Source organism: Acipenser ruthenus, chromosome 19 (assembly GCF_902713425.1).
Source record: "Acipenser ruthenus chromosome 19, fAciRut3.2 maternal haplotype, whole genome shotgun sequence".
Lineage (NCBI taxonomy): Eukaryota > Metazoa > Chordata > Actinopteri > Acipenseriformes > Acipenseridae > Acipenser > Acipenser ruthenus.
The window spans coordinates 5,787,414-5,811,533 of record NC_081207.1 but is presented as its reverse complement, the minus strand read 5'-3'; the positions used below and the strand labels follow the sequence as shown (position 1 = coordinate 5,811,533).

Sequence of the window (24,120 nt, the reverse complement as noted above, 5' to 3'; positions counted from 1 at the left end):
TAAAATGTCAAAAAATAAGACTGGCTGAGTATAAGAATTTAAATCTTTTTATTGCTTGACCTGCCATTAGGACAACCTATACCAAAAGGATTATAATTTTAGCACATACAGTAAATCAAACCTTATACAGTCATTGGATAACAATAGAAAAAATGGTCCTCTGGTTATCCACAGCTCTTTAGGGGCTGCAGACATCACAAACTTGCTAAAGGTTGGGCTAGCAGAAGGAATTTCAAAAGCCCGTTTACATTAGCTAAGGCAAACTATGTAGACTGTGTTTTTGTACATACATACTTGGATTGCACACTGTTAAAGCTATAACTGTGTTTAATATTTAACTGAGAATTATCTGCTGCTTTATCATAAACTCAGTAAATAATAATAATAATAATAATCATAATATCAAACTATACTGGGAGTGAACAGCAAGCCAAAAAAAAAAAAAAGGGAAAAAAGCTTTAAATTTTTATATATATATATATATATATATATATTTGTAACTATTTTGGATCAGGGTCAGTTAACTTTACAATCAGTGGCTTTTTTGTTAATAAATCTTACAATAAGTTACAAAAACATAGTTCTGGAACTAAATTAATTGTTTAATCTGAGAGAGCACCCAGCTTGAACAATACTGATAATAAAGAAGTATATCAAGTTATCAGCGCAGATGCAAACATTTGTTTTCCAGGGGGCTTGATACACTTCTGACAACAGAATTTCTGAGGTTGAAATTCTTAGATGATGCTCTTCAAAGAATTAAGACACTCTCCCACTAATTTGTGGGATATACAGATTCTTCACAGGTTGAATCTGTAAGGTTATCAGAAAGACAAACTAACTTTTGCACAATTAACTAAATTTAATTAAATAAATGTAAACTATTTTTCTAACAATTTCACCATTTGACCCAATGCAACCCTGACAGACATACAACTACTTTTTCCCGTTGCCGACAATTGACAATGTTGATGAGCAGAATCATGGTACCCTGCACCTAATATGAAAATATGCAGAAAAAAAAACTTATTTTATATATATATATATATATATATATATATATAAAGAACATTACAGACTTGTTTAGAGCTTGCCTTCACTCCTAACTACAATCCTACTCTAGCGCACTCTATACATAAAGGATATATTTAGATTACATACATTACAGAACCGTGGAATTTTGTAAAAACTTCTCAATATCACTGGTGCACATGGAGTAATGTAACACAAAGCTGGTAAATACTGAAATACATTTAAGACTCAATGACTTTTTCCTTTCAGGTAATAGTGGGGTGAAGTCACCTTGTCATACCTGCAATAAAATGATTAAGTCCAAGATTTAATAAAAAAAATAAAAAAAAAGCTGTGCATATCCTTTATTAGTAATTTTATGACTACCTCAAACTAATTTATTTTATCGCTAACATTTCTAATTATTGATTACTACATCTTTTTGGTAGCAGTACACATTTCAAATATTTTTTTCATAGTTCCTGTGCCCCTTTATTTGTAATTCACACCAGCACAGTTATAAAACTGCTATGCACTTTAAGTACACTGCAGTGATCACTTTAAAAGTAATAAAAAGTTACAAAGTTAAAAATGTGATGACAAGTGCTGCCAGCCAAATCCACAGCTTTAAAATTTACCAAGCACCAAAAAGTTACAAATACAGATAATTTCTGAGTACTGTAGATGTAAAGCAACAAAATTATTAACTGTACTTCTGCTGTTACAAATAAGCACAAAAAGTTTATAATATCCCTTTTTAAGATTCTGCCTTGCATTGTTGCCAAGAACCATCATTTAATATTTGGCACTAACTTGGTAGCTAAATATTTAACAGAAAACTACAATATTCTGCGATCAGTTAGGTCTCACTAAATTTCTCTAAGCACTAATGCAAAGGATTATTATTTATTTGTTTTACATTTGAATCGTACCCCAAAGATTTTGATTTTTTGGAAGAGGGCCAATAAAGTATTTAAAACAAATATTATAGTAGATTTTTTGAAAGAATAGGAGTAGAAATATTCATTCCTAAAGAATTAACAGATCACATTTCAGAAATACAACAATATTGAAGCGCAATGCAGCCATAAAAACCAACAGGTGCAAAGTAACATTGCTTACCTATGTGTTTTTTTTTTTTTTTTTGTTTGTTTTTTTAACTACTGGAACTGTGCAAAAAATCCAATAGGGTAACTTAAAAACTAATATGTGCTACTATTAAAATAACATAACAGAAAATCTGGTGACACTGTATTTAAGTACCCTTGAAACAAACTATTAAAACATGTAAATGCAGCAGCTCACTTATTTTCAGTTACAGATGCCAAATTTAAAAATACTAAATAATTTTTTTGTATTCAAATGCTCTTAAAGGTTTTTAGCCTTGAAACACAACATTTTTGTATTTTCTGCTGTTATTCTTGTTCTATTTCTACCTTTTATAATGAAGCTTCATACAGCAATTGCAATCTTTCAAACAGTTGACACATCTGCACACGAGGTGACTGTGGAAATCTTTTATCCTTCTTTTTTTTTTTCTTTTTTTTTTTTTTTTTAAAGAATACTCTAGAAATGCTGCATTGTTGAAAGGATATAAAGCTTATGCATAGAAGACATTGCACTGGGTACATATAAACAGACAAGGAAGCAGTGATGCTGGTGGACAGGTGGGTGTTGTAAATGTGAAACAAAGCAGATTGCATTTGTGGACCCTGCATTAAGGAAGGGGGTACACTAAAAATCCTCAGACAGACAGCGAGACAAAGCTGTTGTATTGTTGGATGTTTCGTTTGAGAATATCTGAACATGGACCCAGGACACGTTCAAATCGAGGTCGGTCAAGCTTCACACACTTCAAGGGGCCACGAGCTACAACAGTGGCAGCACGTGGACGATTCATTAACAGGGCGATTTCACCTTTAAAAAAAAAAAAAAAAATAATAAATTAGCTACAACCAGAACTGAAACTTAACAAGCCCTGTTCATAGTTTTAATAGGATTAGAAAGTGAGTTTACCACATCAACACACCATATCATCTTACTTTCTAATCACACTGTATATCACTTTAAATTATTATACAACTAAGGAAGTTAAAAGGAAAATTAATCTTTAAAGAAATTATGAAAATGACAACCAGCATATTTGTTTAAAAATAAAAATGAGGTCTGCATAGCCAGATGATATATGATCCTGTAAAAAACAAAGTTGGGTACTGTGTGTTTTTTCTAAACAAATCTCACCAAAATAATCTGATGGCCCGAGTCTTCCAACCTCCACAAACTCTTCATGCTCTGACCTGCGCTGCAACACAGCAGCTGATCCCTGGAATACAAAAGGCAACCTCATTTGAAGAAGGAAAACTGCTATGTACCAAAAGGAAATATCTATTTATATCAGGACATTTCAGACTACAAGTCCTTCTTCAGCTGCATGGAAAAAACAGTGCTGTAAACAAGCTGTTATAAACAAGGTTTATTTCCAAACAAATGTTCCGGAGGATGATGACATACCAAGAAATTGCTGCTAAAAACCTGATGGGAAAATCGAACCATACCACACCACTTTTGTAATGAGAAGAAAATTGAAAGCCAATAAAAACAGAACGTACCTCTAGAATAATAAAGAATTCATCCCCAGGTTCTCCCTGCACCACAATCTTCTGCCCATCCTCAAACTGTACAGGTTCCAAAGCATCAGCCACTGTCAAGCGCTCCCATTTATCCAAAGACTCTGTAGGTTACATAGACATTGTCATCACAAATATATTGCAAATGTCATGGACTTTCTTATGTTCTTATGATATTGTATATTAACAGGAATCTATACTGAATGAACTTTAATCTAATTTGTCTAGCTATGCCTAGCAACAACGATCAACCTAACACCTTGAATGCATCAGGCACACCGGAAACAAAAGGCTAATCAAACCCGTTTCTAGCAAGAGAAAGGTGGTTTAGCATAGGAGTCTGAAAGAGAAAAATAGCTTAAAGATTTAAGACAAATATCACATCATATTGATTTAATACCACTATGAGTACAAGATGCAAGCGTTTTTATTCTTAAATTGCCTAACAAGTATAGAATAACCCAGGTAATAAATCTCTAAGAGAATTAAACTGTTTGCAATGTCTAACCAAAGTCGCAACCCGACATATTTGGTGTCTAACGAAATGTAATTTCTTATGGTAAAAATAACAGGAATTCAGAATAAAATCTGAATTATTTAGCAAAAGTTATGCATGTTTTAAAGGTTTCCCCTTTCCAGATTATGATAATGAACTAAATCAGACAGAGGAAGGGGGGGAAGCAATCAATCAACGTTTCAAGCCCATTCAGCTACAAAATAGCCAATCTGAGCATGCAGCGGGAAATTCAAATAATCTCTTTGTTTGAAAAGTATAAAAGCCGACTGTAAACATTAGCTCCTTGCCCCTGCTTTATGCCCCTGCTCTTTTCCTCTGCGTTTGCCCCTGCGCTATCCTGACCGCTGATCCCTACTCGCGCAGATTCAAAGAAACTACAAGACTGCATCGGGAGCCCTCAGCTCTCAGTATTTATCCATCAAGGTTGGGGGCACTGACACTCGGAGAAACACAAGGTAACAGAACGCGGAAAGTCACTGCTTTCCAGGCTAGGTAACAATACTCTTAAATATCTATTTAGGTATTGTGTGACCCCTTGTTGTGTCAGTATGTACTAGTATTTCTTTGGTAAATTGTTGTTTTAAACCTTAGTTCTCATTGTAATGCTTTTAATGTGACATTAATTGTGTAACTGTTTTGTGTTATTTTCAAACTTTTGTGTTGCATGCTTAATAAATGCCATCCTTCTAAGAAGAGATTGAGTATTGAGTATTGAGTCATTCGCTCATGTTGAACAAACACGATTTATGAACTTTGAACAGTCTGGAATGTGGTCTATTTTTGGCTTGTTGTAACGTGTAAATCCGCCATCGTTTTCAGAGAGCAATATTAAAAACGGGTTTGTACATTATAATAGGACACTGTTTATTGTAGAGGTCCCACCGAGATCTTGACAATCGAAGGTATCTCTTTATCCCCTACATTTTTTCGAGGTCCTTTTAATGTATTGCTTTTAAGAAAATATTAACTGCCTACAATAGTACCCACAACTCTGTTGGAGGAAATGACAGAATCACCTAGTGGCAAAAGTCACTAGGTGGATCACAGGATTAATATCCTTGCTTTGTAGCAGATATATTAAAATGTTATTATGGTTTATAGCTTTTAAAGTAAGAAAATCCACAGAAGAGTTGCCATAAAGGTTTTAAAAAGTAGTGCATATTTAACAATCTTTTAAAATGAACACATTTGCTTACCTAAGATTGACACTTTGGTAAGGAATTCTTCATACATCTTCCTCTTTCTCAGGGTACTTCCCTACAAGACAAGCATTTGAGTTAGCAGGACAGATACAGGATTTACTTACTTTATGGGTTAAAATAAACAGACACTCGTACCAATCGTAGAGCCCCCCCCCCCCCCCCCCCCCGTTAACTGTCAGCATCAGGTACCCTTACATAAAGGCTAAATTAGGTTAACTAATGAAATAGTTTCAGTGTCTTTTACCATAAAATAAACAATGAACCAAAAATCTTGTTTTTCACGGTTACAGGGTTCTGCCCAGGCCTTTTCAGGTAGGTCGCCCGGCAAAGTGGCTGTCACCGCCTGGCTGAAAGAACCCGATCCGCCCGTCTTGCAGATGCTACTGTGCCTTTAACAATAAGGGTTGATTGCGCTTCTAGCAAACTAGATCAGTTGCGCGCTGCTGGGTGAAAAACCATATGACAGCTGTGTTACAGCTTGACACAACATTTAACCAATCAGAGCGTTGAAGGGGCGGGTTTTCTGTGCTAAACACTTTGAGAGGCTAAAACGTTAAATTACTGCTAAAAAAAACAAACAATTATTTTCAAAGCAAAAATAGCGACAATGAAAGCAGGGGGTCAAAATAAGCCGGTGATCGGCACAATCCACCGCCTAATACTATATTTGCGCCGGCTACTTTATTAAAAAAATATTTATTTTTCAGGTATTAATCATTCAGTCCATTTTTTGTCGTATTATTGTACTGTAAGGTGATATATTAGTATATTATAGCTATACATATGCACCAAAAAAAAAAAAAAAGTGTATTCCTTTTGTTGTGATATTGTAACACTATGTACCCAGGTGCTTGTGAGAGATATTGGGGGTTCATATAGAGGCTGTACTCCTTTAAGAAGAAAGGCGTGGTGCCATACCATTATCAGCTGAACACTTGTCAGCAGACATACAAATGCTTAAATGCAGAGGTGCTGGATTATTACACTCCGGTTTCATGCAACAGTTATGATGGAGACCAAACGTGTGCGAGTACTGTTGTATTAAAAATGGTTAAAATGAACAGTTGCATTAAAAAAATGTAGAAAAGTGAAAAACAAAAATAGACGTGCATTAACAAAATGCCCTGAAAACTTAAAGAAAGCAATTTAAAAGCAGCAATAAGCTCAATAATTAAGCTGAAAAGGAAGTGAAAAGGTTACCGTTTTTTTTTTTTTTGTTAACTCCAACAACCCTACGTTATCTTTCCCCAGTCAAATCTTAGAGTGCCTAAATAAGCACGGTAATTTACCATTATAAAAAACAGTAATGAAAAAGAAAACGTAGAACATAAAAAAGCGCAACCAGATAGTCAACAAAAGACAACACATTACTCTAATTCTTTGTCGTATTATATATTAAAGGTAAGGCAAGTTTTTTTTTCCGTTAAAAGTGCTCCTGGCTATAAAGTTCTGCTGCCTGGCTGTACAGAATTCCTGGGGAGAACCCTGTATTAGTTAATATAACGCCTAGATTTTTCTGGCTAAAATAAGGAACCTGACTCAGAGGAACTTCTATAATAAGCAAGCAAAAATATATGTACCATTAATATTCTCCTGTAGCTGTCTCTGTCAATGCCCCATAGTTTCACAATGGTTTTTGCTTTCACAGTGGCTGCTCTGGGAGTACCATAAATCAAGGCGAGCTCTCCAAAACTACCACCCTCTCCAATGCTGGTCACCCATTCGTTGTTTACATACACCTAAAAAAAAAAATAAAAAAAAAAAAAATACACATTACAAAAGAAAATGTATACCAAGAGCATACATAATATAGTACATATGTGTTTTGATAGCCTTTAAAATCTTATTTCATTTCTTTCTGTAAAATATGTAAAACTTACATCCATATCACCTTGGTCAATCACATAGAAGTTATCACCTTCATCACCTAGATAAACAAAACACAAACACTTTCATGTGTTATTTCTCACCACAGGTAAGTTTAACTACCTGTTGTAGGCAGCCACTTGAGCGTAATGTCTGCCTTTAAATCCAGACACACCCTTATCAAATTTCGGTTCATTATCAGTGCAATACATTTTAGACACAAAGATTTTCACTGAAATGTAAGAAATAAGTTAACATAACAAGCGATTTTTAAATGTTAAAAAGAAAGATAGTTTAATGGTTTATAATCTCCTGTGTTGCACTGCCTTTGCCTCCAAAGAACCACTTCAAGTCAAACTCGTTTTTAACCCTTTGTTTTTTCAGCCACTGTAGTATTTTTGCTTAACTGTTAAATCTTAAACACTAAATACATTTTAACTAGCGGGTTCAGATCAAGATCAGTTACTTGAAATGTTAGATAAAATGTCCTGACCTTGCTGTATGACTGTCTCTCCAGCAATATAGGTGACAGAAAACATGGCATCAAATATGTCACTGAAAAACAAATCAATAGAAAGGAGTTTAAAAATCAATTTTGTAGATAAAAAAGGCAATTGTATTTTACACTTTATGAATCATAAAGCTAAAAATGTTACCTCCTCTCGTTGTCATCAAGATGTGCAAACAGAACATTCTTTTCAATAGCTTTAGCCAGAGCAGCCATTGTCTTGTAGTCCTTAGGAATAACCTACAAACAAATATATAATTAACCCTTTGCAGTCCATTGTCGGACTGGGTCCGACATTGCAATTATTCCTCACAGGTCCTTTGTCGGACTGGGTCCGACATCATTATAGCAACGCAATAAACGGGTGTTAGTCGTTTTTTCTCCGGAAAAAGCCGAGAAAACCATTCAATTGCCGAGTGGGAGCGACAGGAGCCGAGACAAGTCGAAAAAAAAAAAAAAAGGCGTATCTCATGAATAGTCATACATGGTATCAGGTATCAGATAACGGGGCGGTCATAGTAAACAAGCTGAGACTATCATGGACATTTGCAGAGCTTTTTTCAGATGTTATAGTAATAAAATAATGACTTGGATCGCATTATTGAGGAGTTTGGTGATAAAACGAGTGATCCGGAGATGATCGATCGGTATGTACGACTATTATTATTATTATTATTTATTTCTTACATAGGTGAACGCTATAGCAAACTAAAGGGTGGGGCGGGGCTGGAGATGCCTAGTGAGTGCTTTGTTGATATGCAGGGCCATTTAAACCCATTTGACTGTGAAAAAAAATACTTTTAAACAGCGCGTATAAAATTAACTGCGCGTGTGAAAATTAATTAGACCTGACGTGCCTGACGCGCGATTAATAAATGGACCGCAAAGGGTTAATCTGGTACACATTTAGGTCCTAACTATTAAAATGAAAAGGATTGCCCTTCAAGTTCACTTCTATACCTTTCTGACATAGGAGGCAGCATCCTCTTCAGTGTAGACCTCAGCACTGATGGCTCCACGGCGTCGCCGCCCCTTCACCACAGGGTTAATGGGTGGGGGCGGAGAGATCTCATCCTCCCGCGAGTCCGAGCGAGAGTTTGACTTCTGCTGGATCAGAATTTGCTTGGCCTCCTCCTAATGAATGCAAAAAAACCCCAAAATTAACTTGTTTTATAAGGTGATTAGAAACTTCAGGTGTCAATACTTTTTGGACGTTTCCTGGAAACCTGATACAGGATATAAGGAACTAAAAATAAACTAAATCACTACCATTGTTTGGGAGGTAAATGGATCACTATAAATGCACTTATGCAACTCAGGTGAATTTATGATTGATTATCTACTGCAGGTCATTTTCATAAAGAAAGATCATAAATGTTAATGCATCAGAAACAGGCAAGACAACTGTTTTTCTGATTTGGAAATGGTGTTATATTCCCTCAAGCTAAAAAAAAAAAAAAGACACCCAAGAGAAAAAAAGGCGGCTTACCTTCTCCAGTCTCTCAAAGAGCTCTCTGAGAAATGCCATTGGCTTTTCTGGTCTCGACGTGCACAGCTGGACAATGCAGTCCTTGAGAAGCTGCTGGATGTTGTGTTTCTGGACATACAACTCACACTCCCGCAGACTTCTCTCCTCATCACTGCTGGTACTTCCCGACGCCATTTTTACCTGGAAATAAGAAATGTTTAACTCAACTCGCTGAAGTAAATACTAAACACAGTACCTTTGTACAAGGTCCTGCTCACATACCTGATTTTGCTTCTCTTTGAATTTCAGGCTTTTGGTGCACGAATCAGTGTGCCTGGTATATTACTGAATGTTTATAGCCTATACGAAAGAATATATACATTCAGCAACCACCTATTAATAGGTGGTAGCAAATATGCAAATAAAACCCTTTGTTTCCCCAAAAGATGATCTCCCGCTATACTGGGAACAAAGCATTAATCTAACTTAGTCACATATAAACAATTGAATTTTGACATATTACATACTTCATTAGTAACACTTTCAGTCATTCCGTTTTTAAACAATCAAGTGGGAAGCTATAAACGTTGTTTATAAAATGTTTATTCCAGATCCATCACTAGCTTTAATGCTGCAATATAAGATCTGTGGGACACCATTTTGATTTGTTATAATAGTGTTGTATTAAACAGTCTTCAGGGATGGCCAGTTCGTATCGCCCGACGCCTGGGACAACAAGATTTGTAGGACTGACAAGTTTTACCTTTATACTTTGCCCGTCGGACAAGTAGTTTTTATTTATTTATTTTTCCTATGTTCGCTCTGCTGCTAGAAAGGCACTCCAGGTATATTTGTGGAGAGCCACGCAAGTTTTGGAAGTCTAGCACATACATTTTAAAAAGTGTTTACGTCCCACCCCTATCATACACATACATTTTAAAAAGTGTTTACGTCCCACCCCTATTTTTTCTGATTGGCTAGCCATGGAAGAAGCTGATCTTCTGTTGGTTACAAAGAAACCTAGAAATGGCTTTCATGAAAGTCTCTGTCAAGACACATGCTAATCTTTTAAACTTAAGTTATTTACGTTTTTTGTAAATTAGCAAATAAGTTATACTGCTTTCTTAATACATGAAACTGCAGCAATCTAGTAAAGTTAAAAATAAATACACCAGTCGCTAAGGTATTAGTGGATTTGAAAAAATCGTGTTGTGTAATTTATAAAACTTCATGGTCAAGCGTGTACTTTTTGGGAATATGTTTAAAAAAACATCAAGTTAAATAAATATATTACGAGATTATTTATTGGACATGGCACAATCTATCAATTTGTGAAACTATTAAAACATTAAGATTGACAAATATGTTTAATAATAATAGAATTGAAATGCTTAAGCAATAAGGCACAAGAGGGCATGCATGGGTTGTGCTGGATATTGTAGCGATCTGGACTGTTTGTGTTATGTGTTATATGGTTTTGTGTCAATGTCCCGAGTGCCTGTGCATGTGAGCGAGTGCACCGGTGGGGGAGAGCGTGATCAAGTCATGGCCCCAGTGTGGTTGTGAATGCTGTCCAATAACGTGTCTTATGATTTTGTTACATGTTTTCCTGGGGTTTTGGGGTAAAAGGGGCAGTTTGCACGCTGCTTTGGGCTGTGTTGTGGTGTCCTGACCTTGTGTGAAGATAATCTTGATTGATATCTTGCTGCTGTCGTCTGGTTCCCTTTTGTTTCCCCCGGAACGCTACGATATTGTCACTTTTTGGTGTGTTGTTGTCAAGTTTTTAAAAAAAAAAAAAAAAACATTCTTAAAGACTTTAAATAACTATAAAAAAAACTTGCTATATGTGTTTCAATTAATTTTTCTGACTAAATAACTAAAAAAAATTTTTAAAAAAACTTGCTTAGTTGTATATCTGTGAAGTGCTGCCTTCCTGCATATTCTACATAACATTGTTGATAGGTAATTCACTCCCACTGGCTCTAACAGCGCAAGAGTTTAAGATGCTTTGTTGGGATGAAAATTATTAAATTAACTAATTTAAAAACAATTTTTTAAGCCAGTCATAAGCATTTAACAGCCCAATCTGTGTGGTATTAATTTCATTGAATTTTTTTGTACCTGTAAAGAGCGAGTGCATGGTAGTAAGGAGAAGAGAGAGTGAAGAAAGGCAAGAGTTGGGTGGTTAAGACATTGCATGTAGTAAATGTAAATACTGTTGAAAAATATTTATATATCCACAGTTAAATTAATGAAATCAGTTTCACAAAACGACAGTTGATACCAACTAAATGGAATAAAATAAAACTGAACATCTGACAACTGGATCCGACTGAAGTTACAGAAAATGACTGGTATGTACTACAAATAAAATACCAAAACAGAGTCGTTTAAAATAGCAAACTGGTTCGTAGTGCAAATTAATATAAACTGCAAGATATGACAAGATACCTTGATGTCTTTTGTATCTTCCATGACAGCAGGTATTTTGACTTTGGTGGCACAGTAATAGGTGGTTAGCACATGTGCACTGATTTCCCTTTGTTCCTAAGTAGTCCCTAATTGTGACATTGTGTTTGATGTTGTAACGGCTTGGAACACTGATAGATCAATCAGCAGGCAGCATTCTACCAATCAGTTTTCTAATTATAAGTATAGTACTATTAAAAGTAAAATAAATATATCAGAAATAAACAAAAGAAGAAAACATTTTATGTCTGCAGTATTTGATGGAGCCTACTGTGAATATTGCATGCATTTTGGTAGAAAAACACACGTTTTTTATAAATCTGGGGTTCAGCAGTTACAAAACTGAAAGAACATCAAGAAAATCAGAATTCCATAAAGCAGCAGCAATAGTTGGCAATGAATTTGTGTCTGTGATGCAACAAACTAAAACATCTGTACATCAGGAGCTGAATTCAGCTTATAAAGCAAGAGTGGATAAAACAGGCAGAAGCTATTTTTCATATTTGAATAACTCCAGGTATTGCTTATTATAGTTTTACTCTTAGTATGTTACTTAAATGTGCGCAAATGTGTTCCAAACTGCACTGAAAGAAACATTTCCTTAAAGTATGTTATAAATTTGTTGAGGTGAGGGAACTTTTTGTGAATTTAGTGAACCAGTCAAGCTACAAGGCTAGACCCTGCCCCTGTTAAATCACTAATTAATTGATTGTGTTCACTGTTCAATTAAACCAAAATCCTACAAGTTATATTCTAGTTTTTTGTGTGTGTTTTGTGCGACAGGGAGGGCAGCTCTTACTTCTAGTAACATTCTATAAAGAGGGCAATGTAAAGCACCTGACTTTATCCAGAGCTTCTATTACCACAGCTGAGGTATGACATACAGAAGGGTAAAATCACAACTCTGCATATCCTTCCACTGTAGTAATACCCATAAACATTAACCCTTTAACAAAATAGCTATATTAACTCGTTAATTCACAGAACAAAACTTGGCAAGAAATGCATTTTTTGCCAAATAAAATATGTTCATTAAAAACAAATCAGTAATATAAAAAGGTGGCAAAAATTACTATTTATTCATTTTAAACAAACCTCAGCCAGTTTACACATTACAATAATTACCTAAATTACTTAATTACGTTATTTCCAAAACCAGCATTGTTATGACCAATTTAAGTTGAGTTTTCAGCTCCTAATCGAAGGACCAGAATTACAAACATGTACTGACACCCAAACTTAACAGTACATTCAAAAAAGGTTACACGCTAAACACATTTTATTATTATAAAATATGCTGCAAGCACAAAGTCTGACGGGTAAGTAACCATGACAGTTATATTGGTTAAACAAATCAACTACTAAAAATCTGATGTATTGCTATAAAAAAATTCTCCCGCCCTCCAGGCCACGACTGAAACTGAGCGCAACACCCTAGTCTGTTTTTTGTTATTCGACTTATTATATTTGTGAGAAAATGCCTTTTTGTTGGTTACACTAAGAAATGTACGGAATCACAAAAAATACTTTTGCAAAAGGTTTGCAGTCTAGGTAAATAATTACTCTGGTGGTAAATCAAAATCTCTCACCCCACCCTCGTATTATGAATTAATAAAACAAAAAAATATACTTTAATTATCGACTGCTTCATTTACCAGACAGCAAATAAATATTAAATAGCATAAACATAAAAATAACAACAAATGCCCATAATTACAAAACCCATTTTTATTTAACAGAAAAATACAAAAAAAAAATAAAGGCTAATATCACATTTACGTACTGTCTGAGATATCAGGCGTTACTGAAATACTGAATGCAAATTTTGTAAAGAAAAAAAAAACTAAACAGGAACCTGACAGCTAGCTACCTCCATGTCAGAGCACCTATTTCCAATTAACGCGAGTCGTGCACATGTAAAATAACATATTAGAATACAAAATGCATTGTATAAAATCAATACGTGTCAATAAAGTGTACGTGCTTGAGGTTAATGTGAAGTTTGTAATGAAGTAAACAGTACTAGGGCCGCAGAGCTCTCTTCCTAGTGACGCCATCTTGGAAACCTACAATAACAAACACGAGACGGACGAGGCACAAGCAGTGGTTCCCTCGGTTCATTTTCTATAAAAACATCCGTATTTTACAAACATATATTGTAAAAGATGTCTGTTAACTTACGCGGACCGTATAAAGCTTCGTCGCTGCTTGTTTTTCTTAGGGTTGTAGGTTTTTTTATTTTTTTTCTACTAGCACTGACAGAAACTCTCCGCTTCTTTTCCCCCAGTCCTTGGATGGCTGCCCCACCGGAAACACGGTAAGGACCAATCACAGGCAGACGTTGACGTCAATTGGCCTCGTTCTGACACGAAAGCCGTAACCCTTGACAACCTTAAAGGGCATGTTTGATGGAATTCGTGATGTCAGAAGCATGGGAATCATCGTTCCATTCCACTACAGCCCCACCCCCAATTGCACTCAGTGTTCCTTATCAGATTTTGTTATTGTCAAATTATGCCTAAAGCATCGCTGCAGCCAAATAGACAGTCACCTTGTCCCAGGTCGCCAGCAGTCATTCAGAATAACTAACATCATTAAAAAATATTTCTGTATAGATTAGTATGTGTTGTATTTAACCTTCTATTTTTGTAAACTCGCTTTACCCTCCCTAATTGCCTGGACAGTCTCAGTTGGACATTGTTTTTTTCCCTGTGTTCTACTAACCAAAATGAATCGTCCTACCCTATGAGTAAGGGTGGTAGGTAATGTATTGAACGATTCACATTTTACAATGTAGTATTTCACTGTGCATTAGGGTACTGGTATTTATTTCAGTGGAAATTGTGTTATCTGAGTATCTCTTCATTTTTACATTTGCATTGCTTATTCTAGTTCACACCCTCTTCCCTAAAACAGTCGAGAAATGTGCACCATGTGCTGTTTATCTGCAACAACAAAAGATTTCAATTTAAAATTAGAAATATGAATTTGTTTTTCCATTAAATACCTGGTTTCAGTTGATCCATGAAGCTAAATGTTTGTTTGCAGGCATTCAACATCCTCACAATGAGCACATTTGAATGCACTTTTTAGTTGTCATTTTGGAAAGACATGTTCAGCCCAGAAAAAAATGATGGTTAAGTGGGGATTATGTTTATACATGTAAAATCAAACTTAGCACACATAGTAAGAAGAGAGGGCACAAATGGAAGCAAAATTAGAGGACGTTTAGAACAGAAGGTAGGAAACAGGAAATGATAAATGTATGGCATAGTTGCCAGGGGAAGTAGAAATATTCTAAACACTAGGAACATTCGTAAAACATTTACAATATAGATTCCATTGGACTGGGCAAATGGTGTGCTGGCAAAGCACAAGACTTCATTTTTGTTTCCAACATTTCTTATCGGAAATAATCTTATTGAGATAAAAAAAAAAAAAAAAAAAAAAAAAAGTCTCTTTTATAAGAGAGTCCTACGGGTTCATTAAAATATTTTAGTGGGGTGGCCATGAAACATTTCAACCAGCAGGTGGGGATATAGATTTGAAAAGGGTCTCAGAGTTTTAATGGACATTAAAGAGAGCTATGGCCAACTGCTGGGCAGTCATCAGATTACACTTGCATTTTAATTCTTTGCCATGAAGTGTACATACACACGCCTCTCAAAACCCTTGCTGAAAGTGGTATAAGTCAATTGGCAAAAGATTTAGCGATTGAATGGTGCCCACGATTTACAATAAAGTTATGATAGGTAATAATCATTAGAATAAGTAGGATAATTTGTACCAGAGCACACCTGATAAATACTATAGTTCTACATGACTATGTGGAGCCTTGAGATTTTATTGTGGGTCTATCAAAGCAGTATACTGCTTGACACAGACAACCCCCACTCCTCAGCACTGATTGCACAGCACACAACTATGCATATTCCAGGTGTGTGCCTTCAGCACTGTGTACTTATCTCTCTCTCTCTCTCTCTCTCTCTCTCTCTCTCTCTCTCTCTCTCTCTCTCTCTCTCTCTCTCTCTCTCTCTCTCTCTGACCAACACCCAGTGTCTGTACAAGAAGCCCTTCCCTGTAAACCAGACTGCATTTGTGTAGACTGCCCAGAGTCCACGAACACCACCCAGCAACTGGACTGCCAAGGTAAGGAGTTTGTCCTTTCTTCAGCACAAATGAAGAGTTGTTGACAGTCACTTCAAATACTTGTCAACTAAGCTCGATGTACAGCGTCCATGGCTTTGAGTTAGTGTCTGTTTGTTTTTACTTTGTTTGGTGTTGGTTAATTTCTGAAGTGAACAAATGTATTCTGTTAGTATGCATTTTGAATGATGGTTTAGTGCATGGAGTATTTTCTTCAGTGTATCCTGTGAATGTTTATAGATAAATGCACATGTACAACAGTTGTGCTCCGTCTTTCAGGTGAGACGTAATTGTAAGTGACTCTGCAGCTGATGCATAGTTCACACATCCTAGTCTCTGTAAGTCGCCTAGGATAAAGGTGTCTGCTAAATAAACAAATAACAAATAATAAATAATAACAAATAATAACAGTTAAAGAAAGGCTTTAAAATGATATATCATTTCCTTGAACAATTGTTTTCCTAGTGTTGTCTAAGCAAAAGACTGTTTAAAGTTGGGTAATCAGTGATAGCCTGTTGATGTGCTAATACTTACTATGTTACTGTGTGTTAACATTCCTAGGAGTGGAGGCCAGTTTGAACACATCCCCAGTCCTGTGTGCTCAGACATGTCACTGTACAGCTTCGGCTTGGATCCTGTATCCTGTCACGCATGGAACAAAGATCGGACTCGTAAGAGCAATCCAGTCCGACAGCATTTCTCCGCCAGCCATTTCCACACCTGGAGGCTTTAATTGAGGTTCAATTAAATAGCAGAGTGGTTAGCAATAAGATGTGCTATTGTGTAGTACTGTAACTTGCCAAGAAAAGGCTTTTTAAAAAACTTTTTTCAAAACATCTTTTAAATGCCATTAATTACATTCCTTCATAAGAGTTTACTGTGGTATACCAGGGCAGCAGTGTGGAGTAGTGGTTAGGGCTCTGGACTCTTGATTGGAGGGTTGTGGGTTCAATCCCAGGTGGGGACACTGCTGCTGTACCCTTGAGCAAGGTACTTTACCTAGATTGCTCCAGTAAAAAAACAACTGTATAAATGGGAAATTGTACGTAAAAATAATGTGATAACTTGTAACAATTGTAAGTCGACCTGTATAAGGACGTCTGCTAAGAAAAAATAAAATAAAAAATAATAAGAAAAAACATAATCAAGTTTAATAGTGTATTGTAAAAATGATGGTAAACTCAGTAAATGCATAGTGCAAGCACTGGGAGAGCATATCACCAATGCCATCTTCAGAATTAGCACCAATAGGTTGACAAGCCAGTTTGCGACATCTGTAGGAATAACTCAGCTACTCAGAGCAATTGCACAAATCATAAGAAGTAAAGAAAAAGGAAACACTCTTTTTAAGTGGTGTGTATAACCTTTAAGCCTTGGTTGTGAATTATGTTGTTTTTTAAGTCTAGATTGCTGTATTATCTTTACAGAAATTGCGATCAGCCCCAACAATACTGAGGTCCATATTTACCAGAAGAGTGGGAAAGAATGGACCAAGATTCATGAACTGACACAACACAGTGGGCGCATTACAGGTAACAGCTGCCCTGCTTTAGTTACTTAACAATACAGGTGATAAAGTCTGAAAGAAAGACACAAAGAAAGAAAGCTGTATTGGGTGCAGTCTTATCAGGGCAGGGGCTGTACAAGTACGGTGTGTGATTTGTGTGTTTGCACTAGATTGGGACCATAGATGTCACTTCGTGTTATATTACTTCGTTACCAAACTGTACTAATGGTTTGTAAAGTAATCAGTCATTAAAAGGGTTTTTTGTGGATGTGAAGCTTAGCTGCTTAGTTGTGAAACTTTAACCCATTCGATACTTACATGTGCAATGTAGACAAGGCTTTTTGTTTTCTTTTTTTAAATTTTATATAAAATTTCCCCCAGCTTTATTTATTTCCCTCAGATTTTCCCTTGAATTATTCAGTGTTTAAATTTTTAAAATTACAATTAGTGGAAACAATTATTTTCTGGGTTTTACAGTTAAATAGTGTGGGTGATATTGGGAACAGATCGAAAAGCACCTGTTCTGTTTGTTGTAGATTCTAACAACTGTTTCAGTGACTCTACTGTAAAACTGGGGGAGTTAACCTACAGTAATATCAGTATTACAGTATTTAACAGACCACCTTGTATTGTTCAATATACTATGTCATTATTTTCATCAATCTATCTACCAAATATAATGTCATGGATTTTCTTGGTATCAATCAGTGTTAAATGCTTGAGTGGGCCACATTTTGGGTGAAGAGCAGAAAAGAATAAAGGACCTCAAGTATAGGCTATGAAGTGTGATTCTTTGTATTCATTGATGTGCTTCTTTGTTGGTTCTCAGGTATTGACTGGGCCCCGATCTCGAACCGCATTGTGACGTGTGCATCAGACAGAAACGCCTATGTGTGGACCCTGAAGGACAGGGTTTGGAAGCCCACCCTGGTCCTGCTGAGGATCAACCGTGCTGCCACCTGCGTCAAATGGTCACCCCTGGAGAACAAGTTTGCTCTGGGCAGCGGGGCTAGGATCATCTCAGTGTGCTATTTTGAGAAGGAGAATGACTGGTAAGAGACTAAAGCCTATCTCTTGTACAGTACTGATGGGTTGAAGAGGTTCTAGGCATCAGCATGCAAGGGGATGCACAGTAATCCAGGCAGGAGACTTCATACACAGTCTGTGAGGTTTACTCTTCCATCATTTTTTGTTCAAATGAAGTCATGCTTGATCGGTTTGCAGGTGGCTGAGCAAGCACATTAAGAAGCCAATCCGCTCGACTGTGCTGAGTCTGGACTGGCACCCGAATAACATTCTCCTAGCTGCCGGGAGTTCGGATTTCCAGTGCAGGTATGGGTATCATAAGCTCCTCACTAAGCAGGGATGTAATACTGGTGGAAGGCAACTGATTGACAACCATGATGATGGAGGCTCTGTCTCTGCACTGCAATCTTCTGTCTTACCTTAATAATAATAATAATAATAATAATAATAATAATAATAATAATAGCCTTACTATTTCATGCATAACAACATCTCAGTGTTGTGTGCAAAATTGTGCAACGTGAAAGCAGTAAATGGGAAGGTTTAGGATAACATTTATTTATTCAGACAAATATTTTGTTTTACCAGAGTGCAAAATAAAAAATAATACTCTGAAACACTACCATTTAATACAGGCCTTACAAAAAAAAGTACTGCTGTATTTGCATGGAGTAATTTGAATGTTAAAAAAACCAAATGTGTTATTTATTGCAACAATGCTGTAAATGTAGTGAATTAGTACATATTGGCTGGTCGTTTAAGCGCGGCTAACGGTTGTTTTTCTATGTGCTGCTGTGCTAGAGTATTCTCAGGCTACATCAAGGATATCGAGGAGAAGCCTGGGCCCACAGCCTGGGGCTCCAAGATGCCATTCGGGGAGATGCTGCTGGAGCAGGGGGATGATGGAGGCTGGGTTCACAGCGTCTGCTTCTCCCCATCTGGAAACAGCCTGGCCTGGGTCAGTCACAGTAGCACTATCTGCGTCACTGATGCTGCCAATAAAAAAACGTGAGTTGGGCAATAACACAAGCAAACAGCAAGTGCAGAGATGTTTTCAAAACTAAAACTTAAATATGAAGTTGAACTAATCAATGAAAACCTCAGTTGCTTTTAAGAGTTTTAGCAGTAGCACTAGAAATGTCTGGAGATGCCTACATGAATGCTGTTGCAGAGTGCTGAAGCGCAGGTTTATTCTTTGCAATGTCTTGCAGTGTGACCCAGCTGAAGACTGAGTATCTCCCTCTGCTTGCTGTGCTATATCTCAACGAGACTGAAATTGTGGCTGCGGTAAGGCTGGCTTTCCTGTACAGTCTTGTAGGAAACACCACATGGCTAACAGCTGATTATAAAGCCCTTTTATGTGCTTGTACTTTCCCCAGGGCCACGACTGTTGTCCCTATCAGTTCTCGTACATGGGCCCAGACTCCCTCAAGTATATCGGCAAAATCGACCTTCCCAAGCAGAACTCCAAAGTGAACATGTCAGCCATGCAGCACTTCCGCAATCTGGACAAGAGGGCAACAACAGAGAATGAGAACACAGACCTGGAGACTCTGCATCAGAACAGCATCAGGTGGGATGAGAGAGGGCCAGTAATGAAGTAACAATCTACACTCCATTGGATCACAGTGTTGCATCAAGTAAAAGCAGCATTTAGCTCAAGGGTTGCTATAGTTAAGGAGAATACAGTACTTAGCCATGGGGTCTGGTCTGGCTCTGTAACTAGGCTGACTAAAAATGTATGTTTAATGTGAACTGTAGACATTTTTGGAAGGATACGTGTAAAAAAACAAATCTGAATAGACATGTACACTAATGGCTATAATAAATACAGGACTTACTGAAGCATATACATTTATTACCAGACCGACAATGAACAGGATATCAGTGCACAGTGCAAAAAAACATATACAAAGATTTGTGGAATGAAAAGAAAAGGAAATCGGCAATAATGAGGTAGTAATATCAAAATATCTTTTTTTAGGTGATTTACCACCAGCACAAAACCAGTGTCTTAATAAAATACTGTAGTACAGCAGCATTGCTAATTTTCGGTTATATTTGTTTTTCTTTTTTTTCTCCATTTTAGTCAGCTGTGCATTGTCGAAGGGGATCGATCAAAGGTGACCAAGTTCAGCAGTGTTGGACTAGATGGGGACATGGTCATCTGGGATTTCAAGGTACATTTAATATTATTATGGAACATTTTCTTTGTAGGTGGACAAATTACCGGATTGTATTATTTGTTATATAAAAAAAGGGAATCAAAGAACAAGGTCACAGTGCAGGCTTAAGATAAACAAATGAATTGGCTAAAAACCAGTTCAGCAAAAGGACAAACTTGTGTAAATGCAGAGTGTTGCTTTAGTAAAACTTTCAGGTAAAACACTTTTCTGTGAATATATCACTAGATATCCTATTAATAAAAAGCTTTCATTAAATTCTGGTATAAGATTTTCACTCTGGTACTGGTATGATACCATGGTACTGTAAGGGATTACCAGCATGTAGGTTCATACCATTGATATGTTATATTCCATTCTACCTGTTTGTGCCATCGTGGCAGGACTGTTGTTTTACCATTGAAGATCAGATGGTAGGGTTTTTCAGATCTGATCATTAAATCTAAAACCTTTTTTTTCCCTTTCAGCACTAAAAGCAAATTCAACAAGAAGACTTGAACCTTCAGAAAGGATTGGTTTACTCTTTGGTATTGAATTCTTCCTGAATGTGCTATACAGACATGTCAAATATTACAAATGCCTTTTTTTAACTGCGATATCCATTTACACTATTCAAAGAGTCTGTTTATTTGTTAAAGTCAAGCAATTACAAAGTCACAAACACAGGTTGTATCTTTTGCCCCATACATGAAAAACAGCAAGTTAGCACCCACAGAAGCCATAATATATGTGTACATGTACTATATTGCATTAAAGACTTGTGACCAAGATGGCCTTATTTCGGGTTCATGCCTCTATAAAAACATGACCCAGAAACTGAGCTTGATTTTTCGGTGCTTTATTTGCGCACTTATTTTAAACAACAAAATAATAAAAAACAAACACCTAGCTCCTCCGAGAACTTACTATACATTTATGCAGGTTCCCTGGCTAGTGTGCAATACAGCCAAGCTGTTTACCTGGCATAAAATGCAAAAATACACTATCTTTTTCACACAGACTACGATGCACAGTCTGGCTCTTCACACAGTAGCAGACCAGAATGAACTAACTCTGGGGTTTATATGCCCCAGAGAAACAGGTATAGACGACTAGCTCTAATTTAATAATAATGAGGCCAACTGCCAAAACAATAAAACAATTACCAATTAATAATTAAACAATGAGCACAAATTAATGTTATTGAATGCATTATCATTGTCAACATCTGAAGTGCAAACTTTCTACTCTTGTTCTAAAAATCAAATAAAAAATTACTGCTGCCTGTTTTTTTTCCTAGTGTAAGTGTTTAACAGTAAATGCAAAGCAATGGTTTCATTAAACTAGGTGCAGTTCAATCATTCTTAGTGTGATATTTTACATCTGCACTTACTTCAAAACAGGGGTGTATTGCAAAATTATAACATTTGATTGTAAGAGAACTGTCTTTTTGTCACTAGTCTTCTTTCCCACATGTGCATCTCTGTCAGACATTTCCAAACATCTTTTCCTTTTGGTGACTCAGGAAGTGGCTGAAAAGCTGGTGCTCTTAGAGAATACAGTGTTCTTGACCCTAGAAAGGTACCAAGACAAAGCATGACCTAAGGTGGCATTTGGTTGTCTTATGACTCATTTTTCAAGCACTGCCCATCTGCATAAGTGGAGTCGTTAAGTTTCATTCTGCAGCCTTTTAACCTTTATATGACAAAATAAAAGTAATAAAATGTATTTAATCAGGGAAAAAAACACAGTTGTATGTGGTTTAGAAAAAAAGTGAAGGTAGCAACATCTTAAGAGTAGAAATTAGTTATTGTTTGATTTTACATACAGAACAGTTCTTAAACCTTATTACCTAGGCCTTTCAGTTTTTTTTGTTTTTTTAAAAAATATTGGTTGGGTTTATTTGTGAAATAAAGAATTGTTGACATTCAGTAAGTAAGGAGTTTCAGAGGGATGTGGTATTGATTGCACTGGTGCGAGTTACAGTGCAGATAAACACTATTGAAGTTTATTTGCAGTAAATTGTGAATTTATACAGGAATTAAAACACTTGAACCTACTGTAACCATATCAGTAAAAACGGAATTTTAAAAATGTGTTTAAAATTACAAATATCATTCTTCTATTCAGAAAAACAATCAATACAATTCTTGAAGTAATACAATGCACAACACAATCATTGCTTCATAAATGTATGTAGCATTTTCTGAACATTAACTTGGTCTTATACACTAATGTTGTTTTGGTAGTTGGCTGTGTCGTCCAGTGGTTAAACAAAAGGGCTTGTTACTAGGAGGTTGCCGGTTCAAATCCCACCTCAGCCACTGACTCATTGTGGTCCGTCTTTTGGGCGAGACATAGTTGTAAGTGACTGCAGCTGATGCATAGTTCACACACCCTAGCCTCTGTAAGTTGCCTTGGATAAAGGCGTCTGCTAAATAAACGAATAATAATAATAATAATAATAATAATAATAATAATAATAATAATAATGTTATGTTTGTAGATTTCATAAACATTTCCAGCAAACGAATGCTGTAAATGTGACGAATCATATGAAGTAAACAATGCACACCATCACCCAGTTAGCACAATAATGTATGAAGCATTTCCATTGACTAGCTATGGATTTAAGTATTATATTTTAAAATCAATTTTCGTATTCAGTTAAGCAGTTAGGCAGTTTACTCCGGAATCGATATTAGTATTTTTTTTTTTTCTGAAAGGAAAACACGCCAATCAAATCTCTAAAACTAAGACACAACGTACTGCTTAAATTAAATGAGTTGATCTTTTCCTTTCTGAAAAAAAAACCCTAACAACAAAATAATAATGGTTTTGATTAAAAATCTTTCAGAATCTGCCCAGTTTGAGTTCAATTATTTTTTTTGGCCAGCAAAGAACGAACTGGGAAATCAAATAAGTGCGGCCTACATGGAGGAGAGAGGTGGTGTATGTTGGGTAGACAATAAAATGAAGCAAATGTATACGTCTATTGTCCAAAAACAGAAACCTTTAAGAACGTATGTTTTTCTGCAGCGAGGATGCAAACACAGACAGTACGGCAAACGGGGCCTGCCCTAGATCATGTAACTTACTGGAACATAGCATTCAAATCAAACACGTCTGCGCAAATATCATTACACTACATACACTGCCAGAACCATGTCTTTGTCACTCTTTGGCTGTTAAAAAAAAAAAACTTTATTTACTACCTAGTTTACAAGAAAGTCCATTCCAATAGTTATCTCGCTCCCACGTCCCAAAGTTGCATAATACAAAAAATACAAATGTTGCAATCATTTGTATTATGTAAAAATCCTGTAGTTAACCATTTTTTATTGCGTTTGAAACGGTCGTTAGTGACTCAGTCAACCAAAATAAAGCCTCGTGCAAAGACTGAAGTCATCCTCCGCCAATCAAAATAAGCCCTGCTAGAATAGGCGGACCATTCTACTCACCCCACATTCTACGTTCATAGCTTGACTTTGCCAATCAGGATAAAGCTGAGGGAAATCTGGCCAATCATATGACAAAGAGCCACTGGGGCACGCCTTCTGTGTAGCCAATGGGTGTGTCTTGTATGACACCACTCACTGTCAGCTGTTTTT

The 24,120-nt window shown here is 36.3% G+C and overlaps 2 protein-coding genes and 1 long non-coding RNA gene across 5 annotated transcripts; 1 reads left to right on the top strand and 2 right to left on the bottom strand.

Annotated features, from left to right (window-relative positions):
* Window positions 1–25: 25 nt before the first annotated feature.
* LOC117424549 (cAMP-dependent protein kinase type I-alpha regulatory subunit-like) lies at window positions 26–14,041 on the bottom strand. 2 transcript variants are annotated; one of them, XM_058992424.1, is made up of 12 exons: window positions 13,850–14,041; window positions 10,873–10,956; window positions 9,221–9,400; window positions 8,692–8,865; window positions 7,880–7,971; window positions 7,717–7,778; window positions 7,238–7,284; window positions 6,938–7,096; window positions 5,352–5,412; window positions 3,621–3,742; window positions 3,253–3,334; window positions 26–2,928 (listed from the first exon to the last, which is right to left on the bottom strand). In XM_058992424.1, the coding sequence occupies exons 3-12, from the start codon at window positions 9,392–9,394 to the stop codon at window positions 2,756–2,758; spliced, it is 1,146 nt and encodes a 381-aa protein (XP_058848407.1). In that variant the 5' UTR covers window positions 9,395–9,400; window positions 10,873–10,956; window positions 13,850–14,041; the 3' UTR covers window positions 26–2,755. The 2 variants fall into 2 exon arrangements, with proteins under 2 accessions (XP_058848407.1, XP_033896873.1); XM_034040982.3 differs by lacking the exon at window positions 10,873–10,956 and having other exon boundaries at window positions 13,850–14,040.
* A 370-nt stretch (window positions 14,042–14,411) lies between these two features.
* Window positions 14,412–21,796, top strand: LOC117424446 (actin-related protein 2/3 complex subunit 1A-A-like). 2 transcript variants are annotated; one of them, XM_058992425.1, is made up of 11 exons: window positions 14,412–14,430; window positions 15,725–15,817; window positions 16,376–16,485; window positions 17,242–17,346; window positions 18,151–18,373; window positions 18,546–18,653; window positions 19,149–19,355; window positions 19,559–19,634; window positions 19,727–19,920; window positions 20,437–20,527; window positions 20,998–21,796. In XM_058992425.1, the coding sequence occupies exons 3-11, from the start codon at window positions 16,422–16,424 to the stop codon at window positions 21,001–21,003; spliced, it is 1,074 nt and encodes a 357-aa protein (XP_058848408.1). In that variant the 5' UTR covers window positions 14,412–14,430; window positions 15,725–15,817; window positions 16,376–16,421; the 3' UTR covers window positions 21,004–21,796. The 2 variants fall into 2 exon arrangements, with proteins under 2 accessions (XP_058848408.1, XP_033896673.1); XM_034040782.3 differs by lacking the exon at window positions 14,412–14,430 and having other exon boundaries at window positions 15,682–15,817.
* Window positions 21,166–23,980, bottom strand: LOC131698741 (uncharacterized). The gene is made up of 2 exons (XR_009307753.1): window positions 23,725–23,980; window positions 21,166–22,082 (listed from the first exon to the last, which is right to left on the bottom strand). It is a non-coding gene; the product is annotated as an uncharacterized LOC131698741 (long non-coding RNA).
* Window positions 23,981–24,120: the final 140 nt, after the last annotated feature.